Source organism: Babylonia areolata, chromosome 18 (assembly GCF_041734735.1).
Source record: "Babylonia areolata isolate BAREFJ2019XMU chromosome 18, ASM4173473v1, whole genome shotgun sequence".
NCBI classification, from domain to species: domain Eukaryota; kingdom Metazoa; phylum Mollusca; class Gastropoda; order Neogastropoda; family Buccinidae; genus Babylonia; species Babylonia areolata.
In genome coordinates this window covers 14,599,895-14,614,538 of record NC_134893.1, presented here as the reverse complement: position 1 = coordinate 14,614,538, position 14,644 = coordinate 14,599,895, and the positions used below count along the sequence as shown (strand labels likewise).

General features: G+C 46.2%; 1 protein-coding gene across 1 annotated transcript in view; it reads left to right on the top strand.

Annotated features, from left to right (window-relative positions):
- LOC143292498 (pre-mRNA splicing regulator USH1G-like) overlaps nt 1-14,644 on the top strand; it is a 38,573-nt gene that overhangs the window by 13,712 nt on the left and 10,217 nt on the right. Inside the window, 1 exon segment of the mRNA XM_076602838.1 lies at nt 13,338-13,509. Coding sequence (XP_076458953.1) covers nt 13,338-13,509 — 172 coding nt within the window.

Below are 14,644 nucleotides of genomic sequence, written 5' to 3'. Positions count from 1 at the left end.
TGTGAAGCTGCCCTAAGTCATCTTGTTGAAAGAAGTGTCATCTGGAGGGCCCTGGTTTATCGCTGTTCTCCCTTTACTTCTTATCTCTCACCTGTTCTTCCTAGGTGCACATTGCTCGGTTGTCGGGGAAGAACATAATGGTTGTTGCTGTTTGATGGAACGTGGAAGAACAAGAAAAAGAAAAACAAGAAAGAGAGTTACATCCACGGAAGTCATGGCAAGCAAAGGGTGCGAGGACGTGGGGTAAGATACGGAAGAGAGTCAGGAAGAATGGAGGGGGTAGACAAAGGAAGAGAGGAATTGAGGTTGGGGGAGGCGAGGCACACAAACAACTGAAAGGGGGGAGATAAAGAGTTAGAAAGAGAGACAGACACAGTTAAAGAGACAAACAAATGGAGAGAGAAGAGAGAGAGAGAGAGAGAGAGGAGATGGGGGAGGGAGAGAGGAGGAGATGGGGGAAGGAGGCAGGGAAGAGCGGACAGATAATGAGAGGAAACAGACATCGTGAGCCAGGCGGACAGGCAGACGGATGAGAGGAAACAGACATCGTGAGCGAGGCGGACAGGCAGACGGATGAGTGAAAACAGACATCGTGAGCCAGGCGGACAGGCAGACGGATGAGTGAAAACAGACATCGTGAGCGAGGCGGACAGGCAGACGGATGAGAGGAAACAGACACGAAGAAAGACAGACAAAGGAGGTGGAAACTTTAGAAACTGAAACACAGCAGACTGAGAAAACCACTCTGCTTTGCTGTGTAGTTTTTGTTTTCATCCGTGATGCTATATGACTGTTATCAGGACGAGGGCTGTGAAATAAAAGACAAGACGACTGAATTCACTTGATGTTCCAGGGTGACAAAACATCCGTGTTTGGGGTGGATTTCCACCCAGCCCTCGTGGCAGAATTGAGGTGAACGACTGTTGCCTTTCGCCCAGAATGTCAAGTTGTTCTGCCTGGGCAAAGATACATTTCTTTGTTCTGGGGTCTTGGTTTTTATGAAGGTTTCTTTGTTGAGGGGACGCGGTGGCAGAATCGGCGAGGCGTTCAGCGTCAGATTCAGTGCTCACCAAAGTTCGAGGTCCCGTTCTTTTCATGGTGCGGTGTCCTTGGAAAAGGCACTTCACTCCGATTTACCCCACTCCATAACAGAGGTATGAATGGGCACCATACTTCGGTCGGGGAAGGTTACAGCGGTGGAAAGAGAGAATTGGGCTGCGCCTTCCTGTACTGACAATGCCAGACACTGTAAGTGTGAATTCACCGCCATTAATTGCCTTGAGAAAGTATGGAACCTTTAACCTTTTAATGCTGGTCGAGGGAGTGAAGTGAGGGGGTGGGAGTCCAAGTTCTCTTGAGGGGTGAAGTTCTGGTTGTTCTTCTGGCGTTCCAAGGGGAAAGTGATGGAAATTCACCCCACACAGGGATGTTTTATCACTCTGGGTCATGAAGAGTATTCTGTTTTCTTGTCTTGTCTATGGGGTCATCGTTCGAAAGATTCAAGGCAGACATTAGTGTTGTGTGGAACCATGAGTTGCGTGTGTGTGTGTGTGTGTGTGTGTGTGTGTGTGTGTGTGTTTGTGCGTGAATGCGTGCGTTTGTGTGTGCATGTGTGTGTGTGTGTGTGTGTTCATAAAGGGAAGGTTTGAGAAAGAGCGTGGTTCTGTCACGTTACGCAGTGAATCCGGACATCTTTATCAATTGATTTGGGGGAATAAAAAGTCAAAGTGTATTTCCTTGTCTGTCCGTCCGTTCGTTTACGTGCGCGCGCAAGCTCAGCATGCGTGTTTATGTGTGTATTACTTGCTTTCCTTCCCTTGCTGCCCTTGACTCCTCCTCCACCTCATTTCTCCTTCTCGATCTCCCCCTCTCACTCCTATGCTCTTGACTAAGTTCTGGGTGATGTTTTTTTCCTGTTGGAAATTATGCAAAGCCGAACTGGGCTTGGGAGAGTGCCTGGTTCTGTATTGTTCAGCCTGAATGTGAATCAATAACCTATAAATGCATGAGTGGCTAGTGTGTGAGAGTTCTGAAACTCTCTTTCTGCATTTGCGTGCGTACTTGCGCGCATGTGTGTGTGTGTGTTTCGCACGGTCTCAGGCTCCTGTGATCAATGTACGTGGGACGGTATACCCATTCTGTGTCCACACATATCACCAGTTTTGAGGACAGAGCTGAAGCAGACACCTTGCCGGCGAAGACTTTAATAATTTATACACATAAAATAATAGGCTTGCACAGGTTGGCGGCGACACACGCTTTTTCGCACACTCTTGAACGCAGCTGTCACATCTTGCAACAACAAAAGCTTAACTCAGGCACATGACGGTTGATGTTTGCCCAGCACTGTGTCCAGACACGACACGACACTGGCCGAAGGTTGTTTCGATCCTGCATCGTACTGCTCAAACAATAATAGCGACGTTGAGATAAGGGCGAGGAAGATGTATCACCATAAATATGAAAAGAAAAAAAGGGTGCGTCATATTCAGGTAGAAGGGGTGTGTGTGTGTGTGTGTGTGTGTGTGTGTGTGTGTGCGTGCGTGCGTGGGCGCGTGCGTGCGTGTGTACTTTTGTTTTCCAACACAAGGAATTTCTCCTCGTGACAGCCGCTTTTCCCCGTGGAGAGTGCGTTGCCACAGTCTTTCATCCCCATCCATAACAGACTGTTACAATGATAAAGAACAGCTCTTTATTACCGCCCTGAGTTCTTTCTCAACCACTCAGTGCATGCCTTGTTGCACGTGCCACGTCTTATCATCGAAAATACCAGCAACCAGACCACCCACCAATGCACTGTAGATCCTGCTGGAACGAAAAACCACTCTCCACTTCCGGATTCGAAGCTATACTTCTCGTTTTCGGGGCTAGCTTGCGCGCTTACATATATTTTGTGTATCGACATAGAAAGTGCGGAGGTGAGAGAGAACGATTGGGTGTGTACCTATCAGGACTCTGTGTGTGTGTGTGTGTGTGTGTGTGTGTGTCTGTGTGTGTGTGTGAAAACAGGATGGTCATGGGGCGAGGTTGTACGGCAGTGTTTAAAGATACCACATCTCAAACTGTCTCGATTTTACAACGTCGTATACCGTCTGTGTACGTCATGTTAACACAGGTATGTCAACAACAAAAGACAAGAACTCTTCCGTTTGTTGACACTGTGTCCCCATTGTTTACACACACGGAGGCCGCAGATCCTGACAGACGTGTGCTTCATTGGCTTCTATGCTTTCAGAGACTTAGGCTGGAGATACTTCGGCGATCACGTTTGGTTTTAAAACGAATAGCCAAAGATTCCGTTTTGTCTTTGACGTTTTTAAGGCTTCGCGTTCGAGAAATGGTTTTAAAACGAATAGCCAATGATCGCGTTTTATCTTTACCGCTATTTCGTTAAGTCTTAGTGTTCAAGAAATGGTTCTTTGTTGGAAATAAAATTACACATGCAGTTTGATATAAAAAAAAATAGTGGGCTTACACCATTATGTTTTATGTTCAACCGCCTTACATTCGTGTTTAACGTCTTCGGTAATACTACCGACGGAGTAACGATCACAAAAAAGTAGGGAGATGTGATTTATCTAACACTACACCGACACCACCAGAACGACAACACGTTAAGATAAGCAGTGGAAATGTCACTTTTTGTATTGGTTGTCTGATTCGTTGAACTCCAACCTCACAACGTTTTGTCCACTATCGGGGCGCTCAAGCAAGTGTATCCTTCCATGATATCACTGGTTGTTTGGGAAAAAAAACAACTTTTAAAATAATGACCTTATTCAGTCAAGTCTTGTGGCTGTCCGGGCTATCCCATCTTAAGTTGTGCTGCTGGATACATGTTCAGATTTCAGGCCATCATCCTTGGTTGGAGCCTCTGGCTTCACTTCCGGAGGCAGTGTTGTCTGTCGTGTGCGGGAGTTGACGAACTCTTCTATATTTTTGTGTTGAGCTCCTTTGAATTGCCTCGGGTGTTTTGAATCAGTTGTTTTGCTGGGCAGATTGTTTTAGGTTGGTCGATGTGCGGGGATGGAAGGTATAATATGGATTTATTCGAGGACGCTTGTGTAGTTGTCTTTACTGCCCTCTTGCATGGAATTGTTATCACGCACTCACACGTGCTCTCTCTCTCTCTCTCACTCTTGTGAATCGAACAAAACCTGTTACCATATCTGTAATGCATGTTTTGTTTTCTCCTTTCCCCTGTGTCTTTCTATCTGTCTCTGCTTTCATCCCACCTTTTATGTTTCATGCGCGCACACATTTACAAAAAACACACAAATTAACACAAACGCACGCACACGCACGCACGCACGCACGCGCGCGCGCGCGAGTATGCACGCACGCACATGCACACAGGTAATGCAAGCGCACACTAAACATACGCGCTGTATAAATCATTCAGTATGTATGTGCATGTGTGTGTGTTTGTGTGTGTGTGTGTGTGTGCGCGCGCGCGCGCGCGTGTGTTAGATCCGAAAAGACGGAGCCCTTTGTTCACACTGTTTCGCAAGCAGGCTCACGATGTTTTGGGACAGGACAATCCAGTCACTGTGACCCGTGCAACATAAACATGAGTGAAGAAATCATCCGCTCTGTGTATAGCACAGCCAGTGATACAGAACTATGTCTGTACACACCCTGCTGTGCGCTGCATTCATATGTTGTTGCCAGTCCACATAATTGTATTGCTCCATGTTGTGGATGAAAAAAAACAAAAAAACAACCACCAAAAAACAGCGTGCCACACTCGTTTTGAGGACAGGGCGGGCGATGGAGAGTGGGGCAGGGACATGTGAGGGTGAGGTGAGGGTTGCTGGTGAATGTACACCGAAATATGTAGCGTGCAAAGAAACTGAATGGGTAATGGGCATGTAAGTGGACCGGTTGGCAACGTGAAAAGAGAGAAAGGTGAAAGGGACAGGGAGAGAGAGAGTGAGAGAGAGAGAGAGAGAGAGGGGGGGGGGGCAAGAGTCGCGAAATTACTGCCAGCACCTCGTAAAAAAGAACGTCAGAAAAAATAGTTTGAGGCAAAAGATTCATGGTGGACTATCGAAGCGTCTACAGCACTGAGATGTGTATGTTCACATCTGTTAGTAATATAGTGTGGACCAGTGCTAATGGTAATTAATGTGTGAGGTGGGGCTGTTGTGGCATGTTATGTAGCCGACGACTGTCAGGGGCGCTCACTCAATGCTGGGACACAAGAGATCCGATTGCATTCAGGTTCCAAGCTGATAACACAGGGCAGGGGAACACGCACACTCAGTCACTCTGTACTCTCTCTGTATTATACATATCCATTCTTGAGCCACTTTGGGTATTCAAATATTCACCACGAACGGCATGCATTAGCTCCGTGCCCTGTCAGTCTTCTGTACTCTTCAGTGTTTCCGTGTTCATGTCACGGCCTCTCTTTGTGGTTCACTGCACACGGTATCTTTATATCGGAGCTAAGTTATTAACGACCGACTGATATTCACGCTGTACGTCGTGTCTTTCAAGGTGTGACTCAGGTGTCTTTCAAAGCATGACTCAAACTGTATCCAGGACCGCAGTCAGTGAGGCAAGGCGATCAGAGGTGGTGTTACTCCATTGTCGTTCCAAGCGGGAGTCAGTTCCGACACAAGTACACACCCCCACACAAACACACACACACACACACACACACACACACACACAGAGAGAGAGAGAGAGAGAGAGAGACACACACACACACACACACACACACACACACACACACACACACACACACACACACACAGAGCATGAGCTCGAAAGACAATAGGAATCCGAGTTGGGCCAGTGATGTTGGTTCTACAATCAGGTTGAGTCACATACCTCAACACACTCAGTGGAGAGTTTATAACATTCAAATGTGAAAATCAATACTTTAATAGAATGTCTAAAATGACCAGAATACGTGACGGGACACTAAACAAAATTCCACTCCACTGCACTCCACTCTGGCACACTCAATGGAGAGGTTATAACATTCAAATGTGAAAATCAATACTTTAACCAAATGTCTACAATCATCAGTATGTGTGACGGGACATTAACTCACTCAGTACGGCCAGTCCTGTCTTCTCCTCTACACAGACCCCTCGGATGTCCAGTGGGTGTCTGAATGACCCAACCTTTAGCTTCCGTCGTCGAATTGTGGTATTCTTTGTCAACATTCACCTCTTCAGTATAAGAGCCTTCCGCTTGCAATATTTTGATGATGGTAACTGGGGTGAAACGCTGTTAACGTCGTCTCTTTCGCCGTTCGTATGGAGAGAGTTAAACAAAAATTCCACTATCCCCCACTCCACTGTCAATGGAGAAGTGGTGTGCATTACAGTGGACAGAGCATCCACAATGCGCGGAACACCGGGATATCCCGAGGAGGACTTGTCACGTGTTGTTGTTAGATTATTATGTTCGTCATTCCCACCATGAGTGTACCTTTATCATTTTATAATGGTGTGGCTGTGTGTGTGTGTGTGTGTGTGTGTGTGTGTGTGCGCGCGCGCGCGCGCGTGCGTGCGTGCGTGTGTGTGTGTGGGATTTGGTCGTTTAATTTTTTTAAAGAACGCGCTAAGTCAAGAGTTTCAATTTCAGTTTCAGTAGCTCAAGGAGGCGTCACTGCGTTCGGACAAATCCATATACGCTACAACACATCTGCCAAGCAGATGCCTGACCAGCAGCGTAACCCAACGCGCTTAGTCAGGCCTTGAGAAAAAAAAAAGAAGAAAAAAAGGGGGTGAATAAATAATAGATAAATACATAAAAAAAATAATGATAACTACTACCACTACTAATAATATGTATAAGGCGCAAAAACTTCATGAAGTCAACTATAAACGTACAAAAATAAATAAATAAATAATAATTATAATATAAAAAAGTAGTAGTAGTAGTAGTAGTAGTAATAATAATAATAATAAATAAATGAATAAAAAAGACAACAATGATGATAAATAAGCAAATAAATGTAAAACATGGAGACACACATTCACACATACACCCACATATGCATAACATATATGCACCAAACATGCAGTTTCACAGATATGAAAGCACAGTCAAATACACATAAACGTACATGAGCCCCAACACACACACACACACACACACACACCCCACACACACAGTACCCTGCACCTCCTCTACCCCCCTCCTCCATACACTCATTTCTAGGTTACGTATCGCAGCTTCCACGGCACACACACACACACACACACACACACACACACACACAGAAGTCAAGAACGAAAAGAACTTAAACGGAACAGGGGGTTGAGGGGGGGGGGGGGGGAGCAAGTCAACCGGGTGAAAAAACAAACGGTGTCATACATAATGCAAGCAGCTCACGAGCCAAAAAATCTTGTTCCTGTCCGTTGCCGTCATGGTTGACAAGGCCGCTTGCTGCTCAGGCACCACCCTTCCCACCATCCAGCTCTGCAGCTTCCTCACCCCCCTCTGTATCCTCTCTCAGTATCTCTGCATCTGTCTGTCTGTCTGTCTCTCTTTCTCAGCCTCCCCCAAGGTCTGCTCTTTTCACCTGCATCGTCTGCTGTCTGTCTCTTGTTAATTAGTGCTGTTGGAAGAGGGAGGTAAGGGTGAGGAGGTGGGGGTGATGGAGTGGGTGGGGGCGATGGGGTGGGTAGTTGTGATGGGGGTGGGTACTAGAACAGAGTCAACGGGGTTGAGTGGAATGTGTGCTCTCTGCTGAGCAGAACTCTGTGTGTGTGTGTGTGTGTGTGTATGTGCGTGTGCGCGTGTGTGTGTGTGCACGCGCGCGTGCGTGTGTGTGTGTGGTTCGTAGTCCTTTTCCAGTCAGAGCTATTTGCAACCTAGCTGTAAAACATATACTGCCCATTCTTCTCTCCCCCCGCTCCCCCAAGAAAACATTCACACACACACACACACACACACACACACACACACACACACAGATCGAGAGAGAGAGAGAGAGAGAGAGAATCCAAGCCGCAGCTTGACTGACAAGAATTAAACTGAAACGATCGGAATTTGATGCGCATTGGAGTGCTCTTCTAACTAAACTGCTTCTCAACGTAGTTACATTACGTCAGACTAGGTTTACTGGGTGGTTTTATGCTGCTGTTTTTTTCGATCAGCAAGAGGTGACTGGTTAATTTGTTTGTCGACACAGAGTGACGTTTTGGGTTCCAGCCCCGTGAAAAGCACTGTGTGGGTTATGTTAGGGGTTTTTCACAGGGTCTGTTCATTAGTTAGAGTTTTGCAGGTTAACCGACTGTCTATTGCCCACATAGTTTTCACCATACACCTTTTATATGTTAGAAAAAAAAATCAAAACTAATTCTCAACATAGGTTTATCACTTTCGCCTACATGGCTTTATTCCCAGCTGCAAATCTCTTTGTTGTTGTTGTTTTGGTCACCTTTTGGCGCCAACAAATCCCCATAATTGGAAAAAGAGGAGGTGGGGGACATGCGTGCAGTGAATGCGCCAGTCGTCGGCCATGTTTTTGGGCTACCTCCTTCAAATCAATGGCGCCGACATGGAACTGCTCTTATCGTGCCGGTGCGCGCGCTGTGTTGCACGCTTCGTCACACTTCAGCATGCACGTGGGCCGCCCGCCCCTCTTTTACACACCATGCATCCACTTTGTTGGCCTGCTTGTCACACAAGTTTCACTCAACCTTTTTCTTTTCTTTGTTTCCACCCCACTTAAAACTGCTGACAGTGAGTGGGTGTTTCGCGAAGGTGGGTTGGAAATAGGGAAGGGGGAGGAGGGAGGAAGGTGGGGGACTTGATCACATGTAGGCTACACGGCAGTGGCAAAGTGGAGGGGGAGGGGGGGTATGAAAATTATCAGTTTCGAAGAGTGGGTTAAGTTGAGAGAGAGAGAGAGAGAGAGATGGGAAGTCCGGGCTAATGGACACATTTATATCGATCGGCAAATGAGACCTTTCTGCGCATGTGTGTGTCGTGTATTTGTCACTCACTCATGCGAAACGTGTATGCTGTGTATGCAGTTAATTGTCGGTTAGTCTTTTCGTTCAACTCTTCTGTTCTTTGATTAGGAACTATCGGCTTGGTCTGTCTGCATGCCCGCCTGCCTCCCGAGTTTCAGGCCACTGTAAATAAGTCCGTTGTTTCAGGCAAAGTTGGAGGGGATTTATTGCTTAATTAATCAGGCGCACGGCCAATTAACAGTACATCGCGATATTGTCTCGATGTTTTGCTGACTGCTGATGGAGATGGAGATAGCGACCTGTTAGCTGGCGCCATTAAGGTCAAGTTGTTTCGGCACTTTGGTCATGCCCATGTTTGTTGTTTATATCTTGTTGTATTTATAGAACAGCCAAGTGTGGCTGTTAGGTGTATCTTAAGAGTTGACAGCTTAAAGTCATTGGAGATCTCTGGGAGGAGCTTGGAGACGGGTTTCTGTTGTTGCTGTTTCGTTGTTGTATTCGTTTAATCGTGCGCATATACCTCGATTTAGGATCCAGGTTATAGAAGGAAGGGTGTCACTTCACCTAAAATCGATCCAGACATAAAGTAATCAGGTCTCTGCTCAAAATAAAATAAAATAAAACAAACAAACGAAATACGCTTGCTCATGTGTTCAAGTTATAATTCTGCAGATTCCACAACTTCAGGCTTTCAGCTGTTTTAGATTTCCATTTCACACCCAGAGAGCACTTCTTCTGAGCGGTGCAGTCGACGACTATACGTTGCTTTTAAAGATCATTTAGTGTAAAAATTTTCCGCAATTAAAGCGATGGATCCATGCTCAAATCTCGGATGATGTTAGTAGGACATGACGTTTTGCAACCACTAAGCGCTGGAGAATGCACACCCATTCAATATTTTGTGTTTGAATTTGTTTGTGTGAAAAAAAAAATCATTTTTGGCAAAACCAAACTTGAGAGTTTAATCAGACCACAAATGTGAGCGTGCACAGCGATCCGTAACTTAGAGGAGACCGTCCACGTAGTGAAAAAAAACATGTACAATCTTGAACGACAGAGTGAACATGTCATGCATTAAGTGTGCACACGGTTTCCACACTTAAAAGGCCTGTGTGAAATGCAGATACGTAGTAATAAAGGAAAGCAACTCACCTCCTGCTCGTTGCAAAGAAAGCATGCAGACTTGGGTGTGGGGGTGGGGGGTAAGCACAGAAAACTTGACACTCACGTATACCCTTTTTCAGGGGAGGTGTGCGTGCGTGCGCGCGCGCGCGCGCGCGCGTGTGTGTGTGTGTGTGTGTGTGAGCGCGTGCGCTCGCTTGTGTGTGTGTGGAGAGGGGTGGAAGGGGTAGATAAGTGGACCAGAAGACTACAAACGAGAAAGAAGAAAGAGAGGTTGGGTGCAGAGATCAGTGAATGAACGGGGTAGGGGAGATGGGGAGAGGAGGATAGAACATGCCAGTTTGAATACATGGCAGTGGTGTAACTAAAAAAAAAAATTAAAAAAAACAAAAAAAACAACAACCAACCAAACAAAAACAACAAGAACAAAAAGCAACTGAAAACACAGGTATGTGTGCAGAGGGAGGACCCCCCCCCCCCCCACCCCTCTTCAATTATGGTTTAAAAAGAAACATCAAAACAAAAAAGAAAAGAAAAAGGCAGAAAAAGCGAAGAAGCAGAAAATTTCCTGCGCATATGCAGATCAGTGTTTGTTTTGTTGAAAAAGCTTCCTCGAGAAAAGGGGGCATTAAAACCGGAGTGGTGTGAGAGATCAACTGTGAAAGCCCACTCGTGTTTATAAACGAAAAACATAGGACTTGTAGACCACGAAAATAAAGAAAAGGAGAAAAAGGGAGAAAATTGGGAAATACACAGCTGGGCTGGCTGTCATCAACAAATAAACTTTTGGAAGCTCGGAATACGTACAGGCGTGATCTTGCCAACACTTTTTAAAGAAAGGTTCGACGGGCGCAATAGCCGAGTGGTTAAAGCGTTGGACTTTCAATCTGAGGGTCCCGGGTTCGAATCTCGGTAACGGCGCCAGGTGGGTAAAGGGTGGAGATTCATCCGATTCCCCTGGTCAATATATGTGCAGGCCTGCTTGTGCCTGAACTCCCTTCGTGTGTGTACGCAAGCAGAAGATCAAATATGCACGTTAAACGTCATGTAATTCATGTCAGCGTTCGGTGGGTTATGGAAAGAAGAAAATACTCTACGATCGGCTTCGGATCCACTCTGTTTACGCATACCCAGATTCAAACACTCCACTGTTGGACGCCGTTCTTTCTCTGTCTCTGGACCTTGTGTTTTGAATGAACTTCCTCTTTCGCTTCGTCAGGTCTCCGCACCCAGTTCTTTCAAGTCTGGCCTTAAAACCCACCTCTTCACAAGATAGCCTCCCTCCCCTACCTCTTCTTTGTCTTCAGTTTCTTCAGTTTTAGAGTTGTGCATGCGTGTGAATGACTGGTGTGAAAGCGCTTAGATTTGTCTCTGCACGAGATTCAGCGCTGAATACCATTTTTGACTCACTTGTGTAAACAAAGTGAGTCTATGTTTTAACCCGGTGTTCGGTTGTCTGTGTGTGTGTGTGTGTGTCCGTGTGTCTGTGTGTCCGTGGTAAACTTTAACATTGACATTTTCTCTGCAAATACTTTGTCAGTTGACACCAAATTTGGCATAAAAACAGGAAAAAATCAGTTCTTTCCAGTCATCTTGTTTAAAACAATATTGCATCTCTGGGATGGGCACAAAAAAATAAAAAATAAACCTAATTATATGCAAACTGCATTTACTGTTATATTTATATTTTTTGTATTCTCTAAACTTGGCACTTTGACCTCTTATTCTGACACAACAACAAGAGGAGTCATTATGATCATTTTATGTTCAAACAGGAACTTCTTTTGCTAAGCATGGAATTTTTATTTATTTTGCAAACGTTTTGGTGCAGATAGTAAAAAAGGGAAATTACTCTGTAATTAATGCTAGGGGACTTAATTTATCACAAGTGAGTCTTGAAGGCCTTGCCTCTCTTATTATTATGTAAATACCCAGCATGCATACCCCGGCAAACGGCTGTCTACATGGCGGGGTAAAAAAACGGCCATACACGTGAAAGCCCACTCGTGTCCATGCGAGTGAACGTGGGCGTTGCAGCCCACGAACGAAGAGGAAAAAGAAGAAAGAAAGGTTGGGGGTGGGGTGGGGGTGAGGATGTGTGTGTGTGTGTGTGTGGGGGAGGGGGGTGCGGGGGGGGGGGGTATGGCTGGAGTAGTTTTAGTCCAGTATTTGAAAGACACGAATAGTAACAAAAGAAGTCTCCTGTCTGTTGTCTGTCTGTCTGCGACCCACTACTCTCACATCTCTCTGTTTGGCCATGCACGCGTCTGCCTTTCTCTCTGTCTGACTGTATCTGTCTGCCTACCCTCAGCCCTCTCACCACTTTCACCACCACACACATATTTTCTGTCGGTTTCTGCACATTATAATTTTACATATACACGTACCTACACACACACACACACACACACACACACACACACACACACACACACACACACATCTTTACGCTCGCACCACACACGCACACAAAACACGAATGTAATGACAATATGCTTTCATCATAAATCACAGCAGTTGACAAGAGCACCAGTACATGATAGCCCACAAGAGTTCTTGTCTTTCTTTAGAGCCATATTCCAGACCGGTCCACATTTATTGGCACTTGTTACACGGAGCTGTTTGGTTTGTGCAATGAATGCCCCGCTGGCTTGCGAGAGAGAGAGAGAGAGGGGGGGGGGCACAGAGCAGGGGTGTGTGTGTGTGTGTGTGTGTGTGTGTGTGTGTGTGTGTGTGTTCTTTAACGTCTTTTTATTTTTAGTGATATTCGACGAAAAAAGAACCCCCCTTGTGTGTATGTGTGCGTGCGCATATGTGTGTGTGCGTGGTGTGTGTGTGTGTGTGTGGGGGGGGGGGTTGGTTTTGGTTTCTGCTTTCCTCTGTCATCCCTCTCTCTCTCTCTCTTCTCCCTCATCTCATCTCACTGGGGTGGGGGGCGTGGAGGTGGGGTTGGGTCTGAAATCACTGAATATGGACAGACATTTAAAAACCAACAATAATCGCAGTTCCGACCCCCCACCCCCACAAAAACACACTCACATACACACTCACGCACAGACACACACACACACACACACACACACACACACACACACACACACACACACACACACACACCTTTCTAAAAATTAAATTCTATTTTTGTCCTCCCCCTCCGCTCCCCCCCTCCACCCCACCACCTCCACGACACACACCTTTTCAAAAAGTGAAATTCATACATCCCTTCTCCCCCACACCCCTCCTCCTCATCCGTCTCCTCATCCGTTTCAGGGGTGACGTGGACAGGTGTGACTACCTGGGCCTGACCCCCCTGCACCACGCGGCCCAGAAGGGTCTGATGCACGTGGTCACCTACCTGGTCAACTGGGGGGCCAACATCTACGCTCTTGACAATGACCACCACTCCGCCCTGGACCTGGCCAGTCTCTATGAGAGAGGGGAGGTAAGGAATCTTTCTTCTTCTTCGTTCGTGGTCTGCAACTCCCACGTTCACTCGTATGTACACGAGTGGGCCTTCACGTGTATGACCGTTTTCACCCCGCCATATAGACAGTCAAACTCAGTTTTCGGGGATGTGCATGCTGGGTATGTTCTTGTTTCCATAACCCACCGAACGCTGACATGGATTGCAGGATCTTTTACGTGCGTAATTGATCTTCTGCTTGCGTATACCCCCGAAGAGGGTTCAGGCACTAGTAAGTCTGCACATAGCGTTGACGTGGGAGATCGGACAAATCTCCACCCTTTACCCACCAGGCGCCGTTACCGAGATTCGAACCCGGGACCCTCAGATCGAAAGTCCAACGGTTTAACCGGTTACTCGGCTATTGCGTCTGTCGTATGAACCAATGAAAAATGTTTTCATGGAGCGGCGCCAGCGGTTCCAGGCTTTACCTTGCGTTTTTGCATTTCCACACAGGTGCTTTGTGCTTCTGTGAGTGATTAACACTTTTTTTTTTAAGCGCCCGCAGTACCTCCGTATGATATCTATTTCAAAGTTATAAATATGATTATATCTGGGTATTGTATTGTAATGTGTTACTTTTTGTCACAACAGATTTCTCTGTGTGAAATTCGGGCTGCTCCCCCCATGGAGAGCGCGTCGCCACAGTGCAGCGCCACACTTTTCCTGTCTGCAAGTGCATTTGTTTCTATAATGAAAGTAGAATTTTGCCACGGACAACCGCATTGTTGTCGTGGGTTCTTTTGGGAGCACTAGGTGCATGCTGCATACATGGGCTCGGTTTATCGTTTCATCAGAAAGACTAGTACACAGTCCACCGCTCAAGGTCTAGTGGAAGGGGAGTAAAATCCCGGGGAGATAATAGAAATACATATATGGTTGTTTTTGTTCCTCGTAGGCCGAGGCCTGTAGCAAGTTTGCCATGGAGGGATGGTTTACTGCCATTCATTGGCAAGATGAATAGCTGACCATTGAATCTGCAAATTTTGGAACTGTTATGTTTCAGAATGCCCGAAAAACAATGCGATTCGGAATAAACTGATACAAATTAAATATCGATCACATCGATATTCGGTTTCTGCAGTCTGTTACTTGCCTGGAAGAAAACAAAATT